This window comes from Somniosus microcephalus, chromosome 14 (genome assembly GCF_052327205.1).
Source record: "Somniosus microcephalus isolate GS21.2 chromosome 14, FLI_Smic_1.0, whole genome shotgun sequence".
Taxonomy (NCBI): domain Eukaryota; kingdom Metazoa; phylum Chordata; class Chondrichthyes; order Squaliformes; family Somniosidae; genus Somniosus; species Somniosus microcephalus.
Window position 1 is genome coordinate 24,335,029 of NC_141000.1, and position 24,842 is coordinate 24,359,870.

General features: G+C 45.7%; 1 protein-coding gene across 5 annotated transcripts in view; it reads left to right on the forward strand.

The window, feature by feature from the left end:
* LOC147107380 (rho GTPase-activating protein 6-like) overlaps positions 1–24,842 on the forward strand; it is a 184,726-nt gene that overhangs the window by 98,165 nt on the left and 61,719 nt on the right. For all 5 annotated transcript variants that reach the window (XM_086006363.1, XM_086006360.1, XM_086006362.1 and 2 more), the window contains 3 exons: positions 9,209–9,465; positions 14,705–14,900; positions 18,377–18,432. In XM_086006363.1, the coding sequence (XP_085862489.1) occupies positions 9,209–9,465; positions 14,705–14,900; positions 18,377–18,432 (509 nt within the window). The remainder of the gene's footprint in view (positions 1–9,208; positions 9,466–14,704; positions 14,901–18,376; positions 18,433–24,842) is intronic.

The window sequence follows — 24,842 nt, forward strand, 5'->3', positions numbered from 1 at the left end:
GAACGTCGGGTAGAAATTGGTTCACACTGGAACAGTTAGGCCTGATTTAATTAGACCAGCGAGCTGCAGACGCCTACTGCGTGTCCCCAGGCAGCTCCCAGGCATAGCGGAGATAAATGTCAGGCCGCTGCTATGAAGGGAGGTCCTGGGGAGGGCGATTGAGAAGGATTCAGGCAGTGGTTCTTAGGAGTGCTGTGGACCCGGGAGGAGAACTCCTGCTCCTCGTGGCTCCACATTAAGATGAGTTTTTAAACTTACTGTTGTGTCTCCTTGTGTTCTTATACTATAAATAATACAGACACTTTTAGCTCATTTTGGTTACTGCTTTTACTAGCTGTATTCTTTCTTTGTTTCTGTGCTGCCGCATGGTGCGGAGTGATACAAAATGTCAGACGCTGCACTGTGCACTGCCCGTGCACAGTGTGCCACATAGCAATATAATTACACCATACCAAAGTAGTTCCATACCAAAGTAGTTCCATTTAACGATGTGATACTATAACAATGTAACACTTACCTTTTTAGTGGCGGCCTCCAGCAGTCCATTCAAGGACCACTGGTTAGGCTGCATGTAGACTTAGTCATCCTGAGTGGAGCAGCCCAATTTCTGGAACGTTGACATATGCAAGGGGCTTAACACGTGTTTTAGGTGTCCAAACCGTGAGGAAGGCAATGTGAAGCCACATCAGCTACCCATCCATCATAAGTGGCTCAAGATTCTCGTGTGTGAGACTTCGGACTTGCCCTCTGGCTAAACGTAACGGACGGACTTAAGACTTCTGTCCCTGCGACGGTGGGATTCCAGACTAAAATGAGTTTGGTGTATCCATTCTTCCCGTGTGCAAAGCTATAAATGGTGACTGAGTATACGAGTGTAGTTTAAATGGAGTAGGGGAATGTACTTATTACATTGCTGGATGAGTAATCCAGAGGCCTGGACTAATCTAAGAACGTGAGTTCAAATGCCACCATGGAAGTTTGAGAATTTGAATTCAGTTTTTTTTTTAAATCTGGAAGGAAAAAGTGACCACGATGCTGTTGGATTGTTGTAATGTCCTTTAAGGAAGGAAATTTGTCGTCCTTACCTGGTCTGACCTATATTTGACTCTGGTTGCACACCAATGCGATTGACTCTTAGCTGCTTTCTGAAGTGACCTAGCAAGCAAATCCGTTGCACCAAACCACTACAGCAGGCTGCTAGGCTTCAAGAAGGTGGCCCACCACCACCACCTCAGGCCGACTAAGGATGGGCAATAAATGCCGGCCTTGCCAGCGATGCTCACAGCCAGAGAATTATTTTTTTTTTAAGTTATTCCCTCAGTGTGGGGATCATTGCAAAATAGCACAAGGATGCAAATTGGGATTACTTGATCTTCGTGCCACTTCTATCCTAGTAAACACCCTGGAAGAAAAGCAGCTCAGTCTGCTGGGGCTAATCATTAAGATCCGTCATAAATATGGAAACTAACCTTCGCAGCAGCAAGTGATGACCAGGCACGTGAAGCTCATTTAAAACATAGCTCAGACCTAATGAATTGTGAAGCACAGTGTGACCCTTTCAGTATGATTTAATAAACAGCATTGTAGAAGGATTAGAATATATCTACTTACCAACAGTGGAGTTCTCTAGAACTTTTTTTTTCAAAAATAATGTGAACGCACTGGTACGTGAAATGCGAAAATTGTGAGGTGCATGTGCACCACAATTTTAATTATTTGTAGAAGGCTGTTCTTGATCAAATCGCAGGAAATCGGGATGAATGTCACACTTAAAGGGGCGTTTGAATAGAGTGGAACACTCCACTGTCAGTTGTCCATAGAGCTGAGTGTTCCACTCTATTCGAAATATCCTTTTACATGGTCACTATCACTGGCAAAGTTGATGAGATAAGTAGGACTGAGCTGCCGTGAGGGAAACTTCTTCATTGCATTCGGCCCATTCCTTGATCACACAGTCCTTCAGTTTTCCTATTCCATGCATCACACTTCAGTATCATTCTGGTATGTATGCAAATTTCTGTGTCACACATGGACCCAATGGGTTGAATTTACATATCGGGGAGCATCAAATCATAACTGAAGAGGTAGGGGATGTATGACTCAAAGCTGAGGAACGTGGCTACCAATAAGGATCTGCAAAGGAAGTATGAAACAACAAATCAATTCTGCAAAACCTACCAGTAAAGGAAAGGAGAAGTTTAACTAATTAAATAGCTATAAATATATTTTGAAAATCGATTTGGCTGCCATCTTGCGTTCTCTAAAAACTAGGGCCTAAAAATTGGAGCTGTTAGCACTGGCCATTGAGGCTGTTTTGATGAAAAACAATGGCGGCCGCCTGCATCCGGTAGGTCCCGCAGCGGCCGCCATTGCCTGCACTCGCGGAGTATTTTAATTAGCGGGAGGGTGATGTCAATCTGCGTGGAACGCCGAATTGATGCACGCCCATCCATTCCTCTTGCTGCCCTCTCCAAAGCAGGCCCGTGTGTGCAGCCGTTGACAGCACGGAGAGGCGGGAGAAAGCGGCGGTGAGCTCTAACCCATACAGTAAACAGCTGCTGGGATAACTGTTAATTATGGAGAGCTCAGACTATAATTGGAGTGAAAACCGCTTCCAATGAGATGCATCGAATTCCCCCCTGCCTCGGACAGTCAAACATTATAAGAGGTAAATACTTTTAAAATAAACTATACTGTACTACCATTGTAAGAATCTCGGAAAAATTCAAAGCTGCATTTCCTTAAATTTCATACATTGGGGTTTTCTTGTTCAGGAACTGATAACATAATATGCAAAGTTTGGAAGTCTATTATTAAAAGGCTTAACACCCTATTCTCACCAAGAATTCTTCAAAAGTCTGCTGTTGTTAAAAATTTAATTGCACTCTCTTCTGCACCATTTACACCAGTAAACTCCTGACTGAGAGTTCATGTTCTCATTTAAAATTTTTTTATTTCCATTGATATCTCCTGCAATGGTTTAAGGACATCTGTGCCACAGTCTTTGTGGTGTTAACAGTCACAGTCCCTCCAGACCCGAGCCTGTGCATTAAGAGCCACTCACCAGGGAGTGAATCCCCTATGCTATATGCAGGCTAGTGCACTGTCACTGCTCGCTGCAAGATGGCGCAACCCCACCCACCTCCCCATCCAGCACCATAGTGGAGCACAAACCTCCACGCAGCAACCATCTGGGCGAAAGATCTGTGGAGCTATGGCAGCCAGCGAAGGTGGGAGTACCAGGCAGTCTGGCACCCATTTGTTGACCTCACACAAGACCCAGACAAATGTCCGTGAAAGTTAGAGGGGAGCTGTGGACAAACAAATGCCTCGTGATGTGCCACAACGCTCCAACCCTACAAGGGCCATCAGCAAACTCGATAACAAAACCCAGGAGCCATCACCAAATGATCCGACACAGCACACTGGCCGAGAACACTGCACCAATCCTTCAGATGCGACCTTCAGCCTCCTGCTGAGGTTAGCGCCGGAAAGAGCGCATTGCACAACAGATCCTCCGCTCCGCTTATGTAAATCAGCACGCAGCACCAAAATACCGGTGCTGCCTGTGCTCTTTTTGTGGGTGGCTGTTAGCTTTGGCCCACGGTGTCATCGGCCCTTTTCCGGCCTAATCGAATTTCTAGGCCTCGACCTTCAGGTCACTTAAGGGAGCAAGTGACCTTGAACCCAAGGAGATAGCTGCAGCAGACCTCACTATCATATGATTCTTCCTCTAGCATATGTAATCTGACAAACAGTTTAACTCATTTTATCTCCGATCTATGTATATTCCTGCATTTTGTTTTGTTGCCAATATTGTTGGTGTTCTGGTTTCTGTTGCATGACATATACAACAACAGCTTGCATTTATAACGCACCTTTACTGTAGTAAAGCATCCCAAGGCATTTCACAGGAGCGATTATCAAACAACATTTGGCACCGAGCCACATAAGGAAATATTAGGGCAGATAGCCAAAAGCTTGGTCGAAGAGGTAGGTTTTAAGGAGCCTCTTAAAGGAAGAAAGAGGGGTAGAGAGGTGGGGGGGGGTGGTCAGGATTGTAGGGCTGGAGGAGATTACAGAGATAGGAATGGGCGAAGCCATGGAGTGATTTGAAAACAAATCGAGGCGTTGCTTAACCGGGAGTCAGTGTAGGTCAGCGAGCACAGGGGAGATAGGTGAGCAGGACTTGGTGCGAGTTAGAACATGGGCAGCAGAGTTTTGGATGACCTGAAGTTTATGGAGGGTAGAACTAGGGAGGCCGGCCAGGAGTGCGTTGGATTAGTCAAGTCTAGAGATGACCAAGGCGTGGATGAGCTGAGGCAAGGGCGGAACCGGGCGATGTTACGGAGGTGGAAATAGATGGTCTTATTGATGGCGCGGATATGTGGTCAGAAGCTCATCTCGGGGTCAGATTTAACACCAATGTTGTGAACAGTCTGGTTCAGCCTCAGACAGTTGCTGGGGAGAGGGATGGAAATGGTGGTCGGAATGAATTTTGCAGCAGGGACCGAAGACAGTGGCTTCAGTCTTCCAATATCTAGTTGGAGGAAATTTCTGCTCATCCAGTACTGGATGTCTGACAAGCAGTCTGACCATTTAGAGATAGTGGAGGGGTCGAGAGAGGTGGTGGTGAGGTAGAGCTGGGTGTCATCAGTGTACATGTGGAAACTGATGCTGTGTTTTCAGATGATGTTGCTGAGGGGTAGCATTTAGATGAGAACTGGGAGGGGGCCAAGGCTAGATTCTTGGGGGACACCAGAGGTAACGATGCGGGAGCGGGAAGAGAACCCATTGCAGGTGATTCTCTGGCTACGACTGGATAGCTAAAAATGGATCCAGGCGAGTGCAGTCCCACCCAGCTGGATGACGGTGGAGAGGCTTTGGAGAAGGATGGAGTGGTCAACCATGCCAAAGGCTGCAGACAGGACGAGAAGGGATAGTTTACCTTTGCCACAGTCAACTAGGATGTAATTTGTGACTTTGGGAAGAGCCTTTTTTGTACTGTGGCGGGGGCAGAAACCTGATTGGAGGGATTCAAACAGGGAGTTCTGGGATAGGTGCGCCTAGATTCGGGATGCGACAACACTTTCAATGACTTTGGAGAGGAAAAAGAGGTTGAAGATGGGACGGTAGTTTGCAAGGACAGAGGGGTCAAGGGTTTTTTTATACATGTGTATAAGGCACCCTGTGTATAGGATAACCACTCCCTGTCAAAAAGGTGACATCTTGAGCCTGATGCCTAGGAATAAGAAAATAGTGAGCAAAATCTCTGAATTTGCAGATGATGCTTAAGCAAGAGGTAGTGCAAATAATGAGTAACCGTGCAACCCAATTTAGAAGCATTTGGATTGTTTACATGTCTGGGCCAGTAGGTGATCGATGCAGTTCAATGTGGACAAGTGTGAAATAATTAATATGAGATCAGGAAACTGTTGGGGCTGGATTTTACTTACCGAGATGAGTTGGGGGCGGGACTGCTTCCTGCTGAGTTCTAGTCCCGCCCCCAGCGACGTCTGACGAACAGACGCTATTTTGCCCTGAGTGGCCTTGTTAAACCCGCCCTGTGAGCTTGCCGGCCAATTGAGGGAAAGCCAGTGTCAGATGACGTCAGTTGATGACACTTCATCTGCCGGTTTTCTTAATGGCATATGCACCACACTTGTTTGACAGATGAATTGTCAGTGTTTGACAGCATTGAGGTGCTGTCAAAAACTGACGATCACTGTCCAAAGGTGAGCCCTTGCCCCTAGGCTCTCCAATTACTCACTCCTTAGGATAAAACAGATGGCAGCTGCAGCTGAGATTGCAGAAGCCATCTGTCACTTCTCCCGATGAGATGAGGCTACACAAACACTTCTCAGCTTGTCACCTGCAGAAACATCTAACCACATTAAAAATTACTTTCACAACATTCTCTCGCCTCTCATACTCACCATTGTCCCATTGCATCATTCACACCACTTCTGTAGCTGTCATCCAAACACCAACATAACAGACCCACAGCATGCCTCACTTACCCTGGCGGGGTTCCCCGACGTCGGGAGCCCGCAGCAACAGTCGAAAAATTGGGAAAAGCCTCTTAACTGCCTGTTAACAGGCAGTTAAATGGCTATAATCCTCTTCCTGCCACTAGGAGTCGGGTCCCTGTGCAAATCGGGGACCCGACTCCCGGGAAGATTGATTGGAGGCGGGTTGGGATCGGCTTCGGGACCTGCTCCCATTCTTTTTGACTTTCCCAGCAGTCCTGCCTCCAAACCCGCCTCCTCTGGTAAAATCCAGCCCTTAGTTTCAGGGTTTTTATTACCATCTCTCATGATAAGCAGCCATTTTCCCCTAAAAACAGGAAAGCTATTATTGGTCTTAAGAGATTGTGGGTTTAAGTGCCACTCCAGAGACTTGAGCACATAATCCAGGCTGACACTCAGTGCAGTACTGAGGGAGTGCTGCACTGTCAGAGGTACCGTCTTTCGGATAAGATACATTAAACTGAGGCCCCGTCTGCCCTCTCAGGTGGATGTAGAAGATCCCATGGCACTATTTTGAAGAAAAGCAGGGTAGTTCTCCTGGTGTCCTGGCCAATATTTATCCCTCAATCAAAATAAACAGATTATTTGGTCATTATCTCATTGCTGTTTGTGGAACCTTGCTGTGTGCAAATTGGCTGCCACGTTTCCTACATTACAGCAGGGACTACACTTCAAAAAGTACTTAATTGCCTGTAAAGCGCTTTGGGATGTCCTGAGGTTGTGAAAGGCGCTATATAAATGCAAGTTCCTTCTTTCTTAATTAAAATATCCTCTTAAATAGATTTTTATATGTTTAGGATAAATGTTATGCTCCTATAGATGCTTTCAAAATTCCATAAGAGTTTTTGTAATGATATTAGCATCAGTCTAGCCAACTTCAAAGATGTTTTTTGGCAATGTGTTTTAAATTCCAGTTTGATGGATGTTTTATTTAGCTGGTACTTTTTTAACTACAATTTATGTACCTTTGTCAGATGACAAATGAATTGCCGGTATTGTTTTTTAGACTATTGTTTCACAGTAGGGGAAGTGTACTTGGATTGCTCTATAATTCATTGAAAATTCATGACCGCTCCCACAATTTTTTTTTTAAAAAGGTGGCCAAAGATCAAGGAAACTTGAACAAAAATATTCTTGGGTCAACTCACTGGCTCCGCTCAAGAGCAACAAAAAGGACACACGTGGATGAGGCCATATGTGCAGCAGTATTGGGTGAACTGTTGAACATGAGATGCCAACAGTGAACTTGCTCAACACTATTAGAATCTATTTATCGAGTGCGATAGGGAAAATTGACAAAGGAGAATCTGTGCCCTGCCTTGACAAGTGCAAATCACGCTCTTAGTAGGTGTTCTATGAGTTGCAGATTTTTAATGCAATTTTCAAAAGTTATTTCTCTCTGGCCTTTTGGGGGTAAAATTCCATTCGACTTGAATAGAAAGGAAATTCTAGTGGGGTGTATAACCGGTGTCTGATCCACTACCACAACGTTTGCGCCCCCCAGCAATGTTGAATTTTACTCCCATTATTTTCAATGGTGTGTCAGCAAATCAAAGCATTAACAGAGATGTAACTGCCAAACCACAAAAGCTATGGGAATATATGGATATGCATAGGTTAGCTGTTTGTAAGAAAATAACAGGAAATCCCCAAGGAATTGTCCCCATGGTGATATAATTGGAAGAATATTAAATTCCACTGGGGCAGAACCATCAACCACAAAGAACTACACACTGTACAACATTACACATTCTGTACAATACACAATACACTTCAGAGATTTGAGTGCAAAGTCCAGGCTGACACGCCAGTGCAATATTGAGGGAGTGCTGCACCATCGGAGGTGCCGTCTTTCAGATGAGATGTTAAACCAAGGGTCTGTCTGCCCTCTCGTGGACGTAAAAGATCCCATTGGCACTATTTCAAAGAAGAGCGGGGGAGTTCTCCCCAGTGTCCTGGTCAATATTAATCCCACAACCAACATCGCCAGAATAGATTATCTGGTCATTATTGCTGTTTGTGGGACCTTGCTGTGTGCAAATTGGCTGCCATCCACGAGAGGGCAGAAGGGGCCTTGGTTTAACATCTCATCTGAAAGACGGTACCTCCAATAGTGTTGCATGTTTCCCTACGTTACAACACTTCAAAAGTACTGCATTGGCTGTGAAGCGCTTTGCAACATTCTGAGATTGTGAAGGTTGCTATATTCCTTTTTCTTCTTGCTGTACTGCACACGTTCCCAGGTTGTTAAAGCTGCGCACCATCTTCCATCCATGATTGTCAAGTCACTGCAGAAGGACAGCTGTGCTCCCTAAACAGTAACTATGGTTGTCCAGTATGGCAGCCCTCTGGATTAAGAGTTCTGGAGAAATGTAAGGGGGTTTTGTTTATACTATAAACCATCAACATTGCATCTTTATACCAGCCGATAGGGTGGGTTTTATAGACTCCCACAACCCGTACAATGAGCGGGGCCACCCGCACCCACCGGACGTGAGTATCCCGCTGGATGTCAACCCAGAATTCGGAGCTGGAGCTCCGGTCTTCACTCACCGGGACTGTCCGGAATGGGGATTGAACCCAGCACCTTCTGTCTCGGAGGTGGGAACACTACCACTACGCCAAAGGCTCGTTCTTTTATAGAAGTAGACTCTCACTGACCTCTATCTATGTGTGCAGTAGCAGGACCCAGGAGTGTTATAATGAGCAACTACCTTGCAATTGAAACGGGATTTGCGTGCCTTACACATGGGTGCGGCTTCAATGTTTCCAAATGTGGACTGAGTTAACACTGCAAGAGGTGAAATGGGATTTGAATTGTAAGATGCTTTCTTCCATATTTAATTAAAACACACAGAACAATGAGGTTGATGTGAGTCACTTGATACAATCAGTCCAACTTCTGTCCACGTACTATGGCCTAGAATTTAATCTCGGGTAGTGGTGCAGAACGGGCAGCATCTGATCGGCCGCCTGATATTCTGTTCTATTGCAATCACTGGAACTGAAGATCAGGTGCTGCGTATAACGGGCGGCCGATCAGATACCGCCCGTGTTGTGCCACCGCCCGAGACCAATTTCTAGGCCTGTGTGTTTTTTTTTAGTTATTTGATGAGGTAATTGATGTGACCTTTTTAATTTTAAAAAAACAACTCATTTCTTTCATTTTATATCAACAGAATTTGCATCACACGCCTTTGCTATGCCGTTGTCCCAAGTGATTGTCAATGATCGAGCCTATAAACAAAAGCAGGATGCCCTGAAAGAAGAGCAGAAAGACAATTCCGACCTGGTGGCATCAATCTTGCCATTTGGAACCAGAAGACCGAACAAAGAACTCTCGAGCAGCAATTCATCTCTCAGCTCAACCTCAGAAACTCTCAATGAACCAACATCACCAAATACTCCAGAAGCTGCCCCGCGTGTGAGGAGACGGGTAATATATGCTGAGCTTATTAACCGCGTGCTCAAAGTTTGTCCTATATATAGTTGTAATAAATATCTTCCGCTCTTCTGTCCCACAGATATTTATATGTTAATGTTTCTTTGACATTCATACAGCAAAGATTAAAACTTCTTGTACACATCAGATTATTATTTAATTATATGTTTTGGCTAAACTGTTTTCAGACATACTAGAGTGCAGCAAAAGGGAGTGAGGGGAATGCCCACCATCTGAAAATCTCCATGGGCGCTTTCTCTTTGAGAGAGAGAGAGAGAGAGAGGTCTCCCAGGATAATAATAACTGATAATCATCACTTGAAAAAGACTGATGGTGAAGTCTGGGAACTTGCAAGGCTTTGTTTTGTTCTTGGTTGTCAAATCTGATCACTGCGAAGCGCATAACCAATAATACCATATGGTTAGCATGGTGCAACCAGAAGGAAAGAGAGACTGCTTGTTTATTCTTAAAGATACAACTTGTTATTAGTATGGATAGATTCTGGATATAAAACTTTCCAGTACTTAACTGCACATTATCTTTTGAGATGATGATGTTACATAATGTCTGAATGCCACTTACAAACTGGAGATGACTGGCAGTAGCTGCAGTGACGCCTCGTCATTTTTTGTTGTTGTTAATTCACACCTAATCTGCAGAAACATTGGGCTGGATTTTCCAAGCCCCGAGGAGGCGGGCATGGAGGCAGGACAGTCGGTAAAATCGGAGAAATTAGGGGCGGCTGGCAAACCCGCCCCCATCCCGCCTCCGTGCCCATTTGCCAGGAGGCGGGAAGATGTGCAGCTTCGGGTCCCGTCTCCTGGAGGCGGGAAAGGCTTTTAATCCTTTTAACTGCCTGTTAACAGGCAGAAAAAAGGATTAGTGCCATTTTACCTTCACAGGTGAAGGCTTCCCGACCTCGGAGAACCCCGCCGGGTTGGAGGAGACGTGGAGGAGGTCTGCGGGGGTCGGAGGCACCTGGAAGTAAGGTGTAGAGGTGAGTGATGGGTGCAAGTGTGGAGTGGTAAGTATGCAAAGTGAGTGATAAGTTTAAAAAAGTGTTCACTTACCTTGTTTTCCTTCCATAGCCTTTAGCCGTGCTGGATGGGGAGAGCGGACATCCTTCTTGTCAAGTTCAGGTAATGGCTGATGGACCCTCCGATCCATCAGACATCTGAAATTTACAAATTTGCAATGTTTGATGAGTTCTCACCTCAAAGACTCCTCAAACTAAAGAGAATGTCAGTGTTTGACAATTTCACACAGCTGTCAAATGCTGTCATTTCTTTTTTCAAGAAGTCTTGACAGATAGCACGTCTGACGTTGACGTGATCTGTCAGTGATTTCTTCCCTAATTGGCCTGCTGAGCCCACAGGGCGGGCTTAACAAGCTCAATCAGGGGAAAATCCCTCTGAATGGTCAGGTGAGGATGGAGGCGGGACATTGACATGACAAGCAGCCTCCATTCACAAAATCCAGCCCATTATTTCAGTGAGCGAGTGGTCAATCTATGGAACAGGCTCAAATTAGATAGATTGGAGTACTGATGTCGTGAAAGGTGCTATATAAATCCAAGTTCTTTATGTTGCTGAAGAGGGCTGATTTGTACTTTATACCTAACAGTGACATGGGAATACCTTGAGCATTAACTTTGCAACAGGATATTCAAGGTCTCGCCCATTTTTTTTCCACCTTGCTCCTTGTGTTATTCAAGTCATCCGAGTAATTTTGGAGGCTGTGTTTGAGAAACATGTTGTCTGCTGCCAGTTGCCTTTGCCTGCTGGACAGACCGGCAGGGCCTGGAAGGCGGAATTTTGATTTTGAGAATATGGTTATAAGTTACTGGGCAATCCAGTGCAATTAGTTTGATTTTTGTCATGGCTCAATGAAGGCACTTGTGCTCAGGAGACTGTTCAAAGCTGAACAGAGTTTACCATCAAACTTCAACATGCGCAAGCCACAAAAGTGGGGAAAGGGGGTGAAGTGATTTGAGTCAGCAGTCATTTATAAATCGACAAAGTCAATTGATTTAGAGAGAGGCAGCCACACTAACAAGGACCTGGCATAATTTCTTCCCTGAGTTTGACTTTAGAGTGACTTGTGAAATTTTTTTAAAAGAAAAAGCAAATCGCTACTTGCAATAGAAATGAAATCGGGTCTGTTAACCCACAGCACCCAGCGACAGATGTGAGCACTAAAGGCAGCTTGTGCCAGCGAATCCACTGGCAGACGCCACTGCCGCAGAGCTGGCAAAGTTTAAAAAAATATGCAAGACAAAGCCTCTCTTTAAATGCAGTGTTTTTTAAAATATTTATTCTTGGGATGTGGGTATCACTAAGGCTGGCATTTATTGCCCATCCCTAGTTGTCCTGAGAAAGTGCTGGTGGGCCGCCTTCTTGAACCGCTGCATTGTAGCGATTTGATATAACTGAGTGGCTTGTTAGGCCATTTTAGAAGGCAATTAAGAGTCAACCATGTTGGTGTGGGACTGGAATCGCATATAGGTCAAATTGGGTAAGGATGGCAGGTGTTCTTCCCTAAAGGACATTAGTGAACCAGTTGGGTTTTTAACGACACTCCATAATTGTCACTTTTACTTGAACCAGCTTTTTATTTCCAGGATTTTTTTAAACTGAATTCAAATTCTCAAACTGCCATGATGGGAGTTGATCTCGTGTTCTCTGGATTATTCGTCCAGGCTTCTAGATCACTAGTCCACAAACATACACTGTCTTGTTTTGCACACTTTGTACAAAAATAATAAATTGCAGGACAACGGAGTATTACAGTTTAAACTCTTAATGAAGCATCAGGTCTGTAAGCTTTCTCAAACAATACAGCAGTGCAGCACCGTGTGGACAAGATGGAGTCAGGACCCCTGGGTCTTCTAAACAATAGCAGTCCTTACAGATGCCTGCAGGCCAATGACAACTCAGCATGTGATCACGTGAATATAATAGGTATTCCTTACAGATGCCTGCGGGCCAATGATAATTCAGTATGCAAATGTTACATACACTACCACACCCTATTCCAAATGCATTGTCAAGCACTTGCCAACAGAATTAGTGAGGCAGCTTTTTGTGCGCACCTCTGGAACACTTATTTACCTGAACTTCCAAGGTCTGTGGCGAGTTCAGCCACTGGGCTCACGGGGCAGATTGGAACGGGTAAATTAACTGTTCGAGCACCAACTCATCTTGCTGACAAGAGCAAGGCAGTGGAGATCAATGGAGAAAAATAAGATGCACTTTGGCCGGCGCGGACACGATGGGCCGAAGGGCCTCTTCCTGTGCTGTATAACTCTGACTCTAAGATGCTGATAGCTCCTGCTCTTCCCTTACCTGTAAAAATTCTCGTTGATAATCAAGAACACAGTTAATGGGAATACAAACACTTGAGATTCCTCATACAGTCCCTACCATTTATACATCCCATGCTTATTGTGGGGAACTGTCTATACCAGGTGCTTTCCTGTGACTATTTCCATCACCATAGAAATCAATTATAAAGGCCCTGGTTACTACCTATAAAGTGTGCCGGTTATTTCGGGCAACTCTTCAATGTCAGCTGGTCACTTTCATCAAACACTGAACTGGGGCAAAGAAACTTTTTCGAGGATTTTACTACCAGATCGGAACAAAACTCAAAGCTGGAATTAGAAGGTTTCTGAAAAATACTTCATGCTGAAATTGACACAGTAAAATGACACTTGACGGGAACTGACGGGTGGATTCAAATTGCTCTGAAACCCTCACTGATCCGATCCTCCAGCAACAGACCGAAAAGAAGGAAATACTTGCACTTATATAAGCACCTTTCACAATTTCAGGACGTCCCCAATGAAGTACTTTTAAAGTGTAGTCACTGTTGTAATGTAGGGGAAACAGCAGCCAATTTGCACACAGCAAGCTCCCACAAACAGCAATGTGATGATAACCAGATGATCAGTAGTTTCGGAAATAAACTAGTTCATCGAGATAGACTATGACTGACAGGAGGGACACGTTACTGTACTTTTAATTACATTTACTTTAGCTTTGTAAACTTTAAATGAACTCCCAATCCTCTGGAGGGTGTCTGGGGCTAATGTTGGTTTTACCTTCCAACGCTTATAGCGGACAAATTGTGTTCGCACGAACACAACTGCTTAAATTGGTGGGGACTGTCGTAGAAGAGGTTAGGGCTGTCAGTAGCTCAGAGTGTGATATGTAAGCTGTTTGGATTTACGCAAACAGATTAAATCAATTTGATATTCACAATGCGGAAATTGAGAAACTACTAAATTTTACGCAGGAATTACACTGAAATAGAGATGAATAATTGAATGCTTTCTCTCGGCTGGTAAGGTGAGCAAATGAGTCAGGAGATATTGGCGGTTTCTGATACCTGTGCTTTTGCGTGTGACAGTCAAGTGAGACTGGTACAAGGCATCGTAGAATTTCAATAACCTCCTGGATGAGCAATGAAGAAAGTGATACTGACTAGAAATTCGGACAAGCTCATTTTTGGGTGTGCGGGGGACACCATATCCCTGCACCTGAATGGTGAGGCCCGAGGTGACGGCTGCCTCAGGGTAAACCAATCTTGCAATGGGGGTCTCGAGCAGGAGTCAGGTCTGTAATTTGCATATTCAAAGGACCTAACGCCTGTTTGTGGGCACTGCACACCAATCTTTTGGCCTTTACCAATATGGTGGATGGCGCACTCGTGGCTCATAATGAGCGTGCACTTCCTGCCCGCTGTATCCGAGGCTTAGAATGCTGTTTAGCGCCTGAAAAACAGGCGTCGTGTGGTCGAATTTCTAGGCCACACGGTCCATTGAACTCCTCGGGGGAGGGGGAATGGAAATCTGAGCTAAAATTCCAATCTACAGTTGAACAAGACCATGTCTTAATCCCTTCACTATTTGACACATATATATTGTGCGTGCATTTGCACGCCTGCACAAATGCCTCCTTAACGTGATATTGTCTGGGAGTTTGATCTCCAATGTATGTCTTGCAGACAGGACCATTTACCCACAAGACAGGAAGCTTATAAACTAATAACTGCATGCACACCCTTGGCACACAATTTTCTTTACCAAATTTCAACAATCTCCAGACCTTACTACATTGACAAATGTCTTAGCTGAGAGGTCAAAAGTCACTGGGGTTTGAAATATTACTCTCTGTCCTTCTAGATCATTTCACTCCTTGACCTGACTTCATTACTGTTTGTTTTTCTACAGGGTGGAATGTCTGTGGATTCCATCACCGACCTGGATGATGATCAATCTCGATTATTGGAAGCTTTGCAACTTTCACTCCCCACGGAAGTGCCGAACAAGAAAGAAAAGCAAAGAGACAAAAAACTAAGCCTCAATCCTATTTATCGCCAGGTTCCTAGATTAGTGGACAGCTGCTGCCAACACCTGGAAAAGTATGGTAAATATTGCTCTAGAGACCATTCCTAATGTTCTCGGTCAGTTCAGAGGAGTACAAGATATGTAGAATTTTGTGTAATTGGAGGTAAACTTAAAATAACTTACAAGACAATTAAAAATCCTTATTATCAAATTCATTGGGAAACTACAAGAAGAAATCAATAATTAAATGGCAGAGATAAGGATATTCTGGACCACTATTTTTAGGTATGCCAGGATACCAGAACAAAGTGGCACAGGTTCAAACTGGTCAAAAGGAAGTTTAGGGTATACGCCTGGAATAATTAATTGATGCAAAGAGTGATTGACATTTGGGTAGGGTAGTGGAGGTAAAAACCTCAAAATTCATTGAAGAGTCAGATGATGTGATGAGAGAAATGAAGATCCATTATTCTGGATGGATGAGCCAAGCCTTCTTTATCTGTGTTGATCTTGTGAGCCATTGCACAACAGTTAAATCAGGAAGCACTTTTCAGTCAAAGGCAGTGGAAATCTGGCACTCTCTCTCCCAAAAGGCTGGAGATGCTCGGTCAGTTGAAACTTTCAAGACTGAGATTAATCAATTTTTGTTGGGTAAGAGAATCAAGAGATATGGATCGCAGGTGGGTAAATGAAGTTGAGGTGTTAAGTGGCAGAACAGACTCAAGGGGCTGAATGAACTACTGTTCCTACATTCCTAGCACGTAAGTACAAGAGACAAGGCTGTAGTCTTTGCAAGCACTTTCAGCCACAAGTACCAAGTGAATGATCCCACTCAGCCCACCCCCAAGGTCTCCACTGTCCTAGATGCCAATGTCAAGTCAATTCGGTTCACTCCATGGGACATTAAGAAGTGACTGAGTGCACTGGACACAGCAAAGGCTATAAGCTCTGACCAATGTTCCCTCTTATATTTTTATGGGTGCGTGGTCCCTTTAAGGGGCTCCACAATCCATTCACAAACTTCATATTGAAAAAGCCGGTCCCGGGCTGCACAGGACCAGCAGAGAGGTGCGTGCCCATGCACCTTATAGGGAACATCGGGACTGACTGCATTCTGGCTGTAGTGCTCTAGACCTGTGTGCCAGAGCTAACTGCTCCCTAGTTAACCTTTCCAGTACAGCTATAATAACTGACATCTGTCTAACCATTTCACAAGTGTTTCCTAACCACAAAACACAGGATATATCTAATCTGCCTAGTAGCCTCCTGCCAATCATCGATGGAAGAAGTCATTAATAATGCCATCAAATAACGCCTACTTACCAGTAATCTCCTCACTGATCCTCAGGTTCTGCCACAACCACTCAGCTCCATACCTCATCATCGCCTCAATCCATACATGGGTGCAAGAGCTGAATGCTGGAGGACAGGTGACAGCAGCTGCCCTCGGCACCAATGCAACATTCGCCCAAGTATGGCACCAAGGGACCGTGGCAAAATTGAGGTCAATGGGAATCTAAAGGAAAATTGGCCAGTGGCTGGAGTCTTATTTAACACAGGTGAAGATAGACCAGTCAGTACTGCCCGAGGACATCACTGCAGGAGTTCCTCAGAGAAGAGGCTTCAGCCCAACCATCTTCAGCTGCTTTATCAATGACCTTCTTTCCATCATAAGATCAGGAGTTGGGTTGTTTGGAGCCCAGGATAGCCTACAGAAGGGTTTGGGACAATATCCATTTTGGGGCTAGCAAATTGCCAGTAACAGTTGTGCCATTTAAGTGCCAGGTAATGACTATCTTCAAGAGAAAGCCCAACCGCCTTCTACTGACTTTCAACAGCACTACTATCCACAGCCATCTTGTGGGGAGGGGAGGTGTTACCATTGACAGAAGCTGTCATTGACTGGACCAGCCATATCAACACCATGGCTACAAGAGCAGGGCAAATGTTGGATACTCTGTGATGAGTAGCTTACCTCCTGACCTCGCGAAGCCTTTCCACCATCTATAAGGCTCGTCAGAAGTGTAACGGAATTGTCTCCGCTCACCTGGATGGGTACAACCACAACAACACTCAAGAAATTTGACACCATCTAGAGGAGAACATTTCGCTTGATTGATGACAAGCCATTGTACTCAAAATCCACTAAATCGATGACACCATCACATTGTGACGGCAGTATCTACTCTCTACAGGATTCACTTGCAGCAACCCAACAAGGTTACTTCAAAAGTACCTCCCTTCCCTGTGACCTCTATCAGCAGGAAGGGCAAGAGTAGCAAAGTTGTAGGAACACCAGAACTTGCAAATTCCCCTCCCAAGTCACACACCATCCTGACTTGGACATACATCGCTGTTACTTCATTGCCTTTGGGTCAATATCCTGAAATTCCCTACCTAACCTCATCAAGGGAGGACTATCACCACAAGAACTGCAGCAGTTGTAGAAATAGGCCCAGCAATACCTTTTTTGGCAACTAGGAATTGGCAATAAATCCAGCCTTGTCTGCACCACCCACATCCTAAAACCAAATGAAAAAGAATGATCTTCACAAATAACTGAACCTTGGGGTCTTTCCAGGCTAAAGACCGAATAAGCCTAAAAATTCTTCCAACCTACTGGCCCAGAAATTCGGGTCGGGGGCTTCCCGCGGGTGTAAGCCCCCGACCTGCACTTACCTTGCGCGCTGGCAGTTGAGCTGTAGGGCCTTGTGGAATTCCGATCCATGGCCTGCTCCAGCTGCCGGCACGCAGTGCTTGCGTATCCCAGGGGCGTAGTTAGTGCGATGCGTCCCCTGGGATCACGTGAGCCATGGGCAGCCAATCGGAGGAGGGAAAAGCCCATTCATAAGATTAACAGGAAGACCTGTCAAAACTTATAAATACTACGGCCCCAAAATAGCAGTAAACCGTCAAATATTTTTTTTTTTTTTAAATCACACTTTTTAAATAAACTATAAATTGCATTAAATAACTATTTTAAACAATAATTTAAATTTTTGAAAAAAATAATTTTATATTCTAACGGGGTTAAAAATAAACTTACCTTGCTTTAAAGTATTTAAAAATAATAAACCTGTGGAAAAAATGTTTTAATTTTAATTAATTGACCACTTACCTTCCTGCTTTTTACATTTCTAAATACTGCAGGCTTACGATCCCGGGAAAACCTGTATAAAAAAAAACCTAAGTTCAAAGCGCACGCGCAGCCTCTCCTGCACGCGCGTTCGACCTCTGAACCTCTGCGTTCAGAGGATCGGAAGTGCCAGTTTCCCGCGCATGCGCAGTGCATGCAGAAAACCGGCACTTCCATTCGGCCTACGGGTGAGTACCCCGTGCGTGCTCACCCGGGGAGACCCGAATTTCTGGGCCAATATCTTTAAAATGTATTGATCTATTTCAAAAGCCATGGATGTGTTTTCTTATCAGTTATGGATCTGATGAACAGGGCACCATTTTTTCAGTCTGTATATACCTGTTGAATATTTTTTCTTACCATAAAGCTGTGCAAGGCCATGATGTACATTGTCTAATTATTTCTTGATGTTGCTGCAGGTCTTCAAACAGTAGGAATATTCAGAGTTGGAAGTTCAAAGAAAAGAGTAAGACAGGTAAGATGCACCTATTTATTTTTCACAGGTCGTTAAGGTACATTCTAGAAGTAAATCAGGATAGTTTCATCTTTTCATATACACGATCCCCTCTGCCTGCAAAAATAAAGATTACATTTCTGAAATTCCTCATGACACTCTGTAATCTAATACATGCGTCAGGCTTTTTTGAGATTTATTTCTATTCATTTAAGTAGATAAATAATCTATTAATTTTTCAGTTTTAAGAAAGCAAGTTGTTTCAAAATATTGTGGAACAGCAAACCCATAAAGTAAGTACAAGTGGTACAGAGCTGTCCTCTGACTGGACGTTTGTTGGTGTACGACTGCTCGAATTGACTGGCTCGGTTTGATGCATGTTGTTTGCAGTGCCACATGGAAGAGAAATGTCCCATTGGGTAGGTGAGAATCTAAAACATTGATTTCACCTGGGGGGGGGGGGATGCACCGTTAGAAACGTTCATAATGTTATAGCGGAATTCTTTCCTGCCTTTCTCTGCTCTTCGGAGTTGCTTGTCACTACAACAACAACTTTTGCATTTATGTAGCACCTTTAACGTGGCAAAACATCCCAAGGCGCTTCACAGGAGCGTAATCAAACATATACCCAATACGTCAGAATTGAACCTCCTAAGAATTTTGTTTCCATGTTGTTCTGATTATGTTCCAATTTAATATTGGTAAATTGTATATTTATTTGTATATAACGGCTTCTCCCTTTCGTGGATACTTAGAAGTGCCAGATGGAATTTGTGCATAGAGATGGTTTTCTGTGTCTGGATGTTGACTTGCAGCATATCCTTCTTGATGCAATTTGTAAATTTTTCATTGCAATTTGTAATTGTTGTATCTATCAATATGTTTTCATACAATATTCCCAGTTTTCCTTCATTACCATGATACAATCTTTACCTATCTTTGTTCCACATTTGAAGCATGATCTAACATGGTAACCTAGAAATTGCTAGATGAAAAAGACAACAGCCCATCTAGTTCACTTTCTACCATCCAGGTAGTTGCATGATCCAACAATAATGGCGTTGTTGACTAATTATGGCAATCAGTCTCTTATCAATTCGTCTACAACAGATCCAGACATGAGGCAAGTCAAATCTCCAGCAGTGGAAAGCTTTGGGGAAGCATAAGAACATAAGGAATAGGAGCAGGAGTAGGCCATAAGGTCTGTCGTGCCTGCCCAGCCATTCAGTAAGATCATGGCTGAACTTCTCCATCAACTCCACTTTCCTACCCTATCCCCATATCACTTCGTGTCCAAAAATGTATCAATCTCAATCTTCAATATACTCATTGACTGAGCATCCACAGCCCTTTGGGGTAGAGAATTCTAAAGATTAAGTCCAAAGTCACCTGTTCCTCCCAAGCCTGCTACACTTGCCACATGTCATGTCTCAAATTACTCGTATACTATACCCTAAAATATTATCTGAAAGAAATCTATCTAATTTGCATTTGAATGAATCAAGACTAACTGCTTCCGCCATCTTCCTAGGGAGACTGTTCCATAGATTGCTCATTTAAAGTAATGTGTCCACAGATTAGTATTGAATTTACCTCCTCCCTTCAAGTGCAGGCCGTGTCCTGTGGTTCTACTATTTCTGGACAAGGTGAATCAGCCCGTCATGGTCTACATTACAGTCCCTTTAGAATCCTAAAAACAGCAATCGTATCGCCTCTCAACCTTCTCTTCTCCAGTGAGAACATGCACGATTTATATCATCGCTCCTCATAATCCAATCCCTCTATCCCCTCAATCATTCTGGTTACTCATCTCTACCATACCCTTTCAGTAGCTGCAATATCCTTTTTGTACTGTGGCGACCAGAACTGTACACCGTATTCGAAGTGCGGTCGCACCAATGATTTAAACTGTGTAGGATTACCTCACTATTTCGGCTCAATATTGGCCTTTTAATACATCCCAACATTTGATTTGCTTTACTCACTGCACCGAGCATTGTTGCAATAGTTTCAATTTATTATCAATCAGAACCCCCAGATCTCTCTCATTTCCCATGCCCATTATTTTCTTTCCATTTTAGTAATAGTCCCTTCCTTGGATTTTTGTCCCCATGTGAAGCACTTTGCACTTCTTTACGTTGAATTTCATCTGCCACCTATCTGCCCAATTATCAAGTATATTCAAATCATCCTGTAGCTTATCTTGTTCAGCTTTGGAATCTACCACCTTCATTAGCTTTGTGTTATCTGCAAATTTAGATATTGTGCTTGTGATCCCTAGCTCCAGATCATTTATGAAGATATTAACCTAAAGAGGGCCCATAACAGACTCTTGTGGTACACCGCTAGTAACATTCTCCTAGGCTGCTGACAATCCTTGTATCACCACCCTTTGGGTTCTCTCAACCAATTGTGTATCTATTGTAAATTATTTCCATTGATTACCAGTTTCTTTATTTTCAGTACCAGCCTTTCCAGAACTGAAATCCAAGAACACCATACCCACTGTCTTACCCCATCAAGCTTTTTTGTCACACCCTCAAAAAAAAAAAATTCCAGTCAGTTAGATTGACAAGACCTCCCCTTCATAAAAGATACTGCTATGGGTTTATGATCTTATTTCTATCCAGATGCTCCATGTTCTTATCTTTAATAAGGGTTTCCATAACCTTACCCACAATGGACGTCAAACTCACTGGTCTATAGTTTCCTGGGTCACTTTTGCTACCTTTTTTAAAAGTGGAGTTTCATCTGCCTTTCTCCAGTCCCCGAGCGCCTCTCCAGTATTCAGTGATCTCTGGAAGATTTGTGCCAGAGTTCCTGAAATTTCCTCCCTTAAGGATCATCGGATGCGTCTTACCCGCCCCTGAGATTTATTCGCCTTAAGTTTGCACGGCTGTTCAGCAGCCATGCTGGTAGTAATCAGGAATTGCGAGTGGAGCTCGGGGCCAGGGATCGCGAGGGGAGCTCGGGGCCAGGGATCGCGAGGGGAGCTCGGGGCCAGGGATCGCGAGGGGAGCTCGGGGCCAGGGATCGCGAGGGGAGCTCGGGGCCAGGGATCGCGAGGGGAGCCCGGGGCCAGGGATCGCGAGGGGAGCTCGGGGCCAGGGATCGCGAGGGGAGCCCGGGGCCAGGGATCGCGAGGGGAGCTCGGGGCCAGGGATCGCGAGGGGAGCTCGGGGCCAGGGATCGCGAGGGGAGCTCGGGGCCAGGGATCGCGAGGGGAGCTCGGGGCCAGGGATCGCGAGGGGAGCTCGGGGCCAGGGATCGCGAGGGGAGCTCGGGGCCAGGGATCGCGAGGGGAGCTCGGGGCCAGGGATCGCGAGGCTCACAGGCACAAATCCAAAAAAAACTGATGGGGTCCCCCCAGTTAAACTTCACCAGAAGTGCTAATTTGATCTTGTGAAAGACAACATCATTTATGTCCGAGGCCCAGGCCCAGGAGCAGGGGCAGGAGGAGCAGCAAGGTCAGGACCCAGGAGCGAGGATGAGGCCCAGGAGCGAGGACGAGCCCAGCAGCGAAGTCGAGTGGCGCAGCATGGACCAGCAGCGGGGTCGGGGCCCAGGGAAGGTGCAGCACGGGCCAACAGCGAGGTCGGGAGGACCTCACTGCATCCTATGAAACCCAGGCAGAGAGGACCTGCGGGAAGGAGGGAGGAGGACAGTAGGAGTATGTTTGTGTGTGTGTGTGTGCTCGGCCGATGTAACAGAGCCTGGTCTCCCATCGTCTTGGATCTCCTTGCCATTGGACCAAGTCCTTGCTCTGTCAAGCCCGTGTGGTAGCTGGTGTGCAACGGCCACCCCACATTAAAAGAATTCACGCACAGGCATCTTCCACCCTTTAAAATGAAGTTCGGGACTTGGAACGTCAGGAACCTCATGGACAACCCCAGCAGCGACAAACCAGAACGCCGTACTGCTATCGTTGCCCAGGAGCTCAGACGTTTTAACATAGACATCGCCGTCCTAAGTGAGACCCGGCGGGTAGGGAAAGGAAAACCTGAAGAAGAATGCCGCCTCCATGAGGTAGGCTTCGCCATAAAAATTGAGCTAGTTGGATGTGTCAGAGACTCCCTTTGCGGAATAAATGAACGCCTCATGACTCTTCGGCTCACCCTAGCCCGGAACCAGTGCGCTACGGTCATCAGTGTGTACGCCCCAACACTGGAAGCCACACATGAGACCAAAGAGGAATTTTACTCCAGCCTCGAACAATCCCTGTACCGAGTCCCAACAGGCGACAAGCTGAGCCTCCTTGGCAACTTTAACGCCAGAGTTGGAAAGGACACAGACCTCTGGGGAGGTGTGATCGGCAGAGAGGGGGTAGGGAAAGCCAACTCCAACGGTACCCTCCTCCTGACGAAATGCTTAGAACATGACCTTGTCATAACCAACACCTTGTTCCTTCAGAGGGACAAGTACAAGGCTTCATGGCAACACCCTCGCTCCAAGCACTGACATCTGCTGGACTACGTCATCGTCCGAGCGAGGGACCGCAAGGACGTCCACATCACCCGCGCCATGACAGGAGCTGACGACTGCTGGACAGACCACTGCCTAATCCGCTCTGTCATCTCCATCAACGTAGCCCCAAAACAGCGGCGGCAACAGAAGCAATGCCGCAGGAAAATCAACGCTGGAGCACTCAGTCCCTGCTAAGAAAGCCCTATTCAGCCTACGCCTCACAACCAACCTGACGACTCCCAGTGATTCAGAGACACAGAGAGCCCACAGCGCCTGGTCTGCACTCAAGGCCTCCATAATCAGCAGCTGTGTAGAGGCACTCAGTCAATCAACCAGGACACAGAAAGCGCAGGAGATCCAGCAGCTAGCCGACAACCATGACGTGCGTGGATTCTTTAGCGCAGTCAAGACCACCTACGGCCCAAGCACCCAAGGCCCTACCCCACTGCGGGCCAAGAACAGAGAGATACTCATTGAGGAGCAAGAGGCAGTCAGTGCCTGGTGGAAGGAGCCCTTCAAAGATCTCCTTAACCAAGACTCTGTCTTCGACATGAGTGTCCTCAACTCCATCCCGCAGCATGCTACCCGCCACCACCTCAGCACAACCCCAGACTGGCATGAGGTTGAAAAGGCCATCCGACAACTGAAGAACAACAAGGCCTCAGGAGCAGATGGAATCCCTGCCGAGGCACTAAAGCATGGCAGAGAAGCACTATTGGCGCGAATACATGAACTAATTTCTCTTATTTGGAAGGAGGAGAGCATGCTAGGGGATCTCAGACGCCATAATCGTGACCATCTTCAGGAAAGGTGACAAGTCTGATTGCGGTAATTACAGAGGAGTTTCCCTGCTGTGTGCCACAGGGAAAGTCATCGCAAGAATCCTCCTCAATCGCCTTCTCCCAGTGGCTGAAGAGTTCCTCCCAGAGTCGCAATGCGGATTCCGCCCACTAAGGGGCACAATGGACATGATCTTCACCGCGCATCAATTACAAGAGAAATGCAGGGAACAGCACCAACCGCTGTACATGGCCGCCTTTGACCTCACAAAGGCCTTCGACACTGTGAGGGATTATGGAGTGTCCTCAATTCGGCTGCCCTCAAAAGTTTGTCACCATCCTCCGCCTGCTTCACAATGACATGCAAGCCATGATCCTGCAAATTCACGTACGGACCGGGTCAAGCAAGGCTGTGTCATCGCACCAACGCTCTTCTCAATCTCCCTTGCTGCAATGCTCCATCTCACCTTCAGTAAGCTCCCCGCTGGAGCAGAGCTAATCTAGGCGCACCAATGTCCGTGTTCTCGCTCAGGCCAACATCCCCAGCATCGAAGCTCTGACCATGCTCGATCAGCTCCGATAGACTGGCCACATCGTCCACATGCCTGATACGAGACTCCCAAAACAAGCGCTCTACTCGGAACTCTGACACGGCAAGAGAGCCCCAGGTGGGCAGAGGAAACGCTTCAAGGACACCCTCAAAGCCTCCTTGGAAAAAGTGCAACATCCCACCGACACATGGGAATCCCTGGCCCAAGACCGCACAAAGTGGAGGAGAAGCATCCGGAAAGGTGCCAAACACCTCAAGTCTCTTCGCCGGGAGCAAGTGGAAGCCAAGCGCAAACAGCGGAAGGAGCGCACGTCAACCCAAGCACCCCACCCGCCCGCCCCTTTAACCACCGTCTGCCCCACCTGTAACAGAGACTGCAGGTCCCGCATTGGACTCATCAGCCACCTGAGAACACATTTTTAGTGTGGAAGCAAGTCATCCTCGGTTCCAAGGGACTGCCTAAGAAGAAGAGTAAAGTGAATAGTCTTACAACTTATCTCTGCAAAAGCCTCTCGTTCCCTTTCCAGATCAAATAAGTTGCCTGTTTCTTCCTTGGTAAAGACCAAGGCAAAAGACTTTTTTAGCACTTTTGTAGTTTGTGTCGCATCAGTTGTCATGTCCCCACCCGATTGCACTTC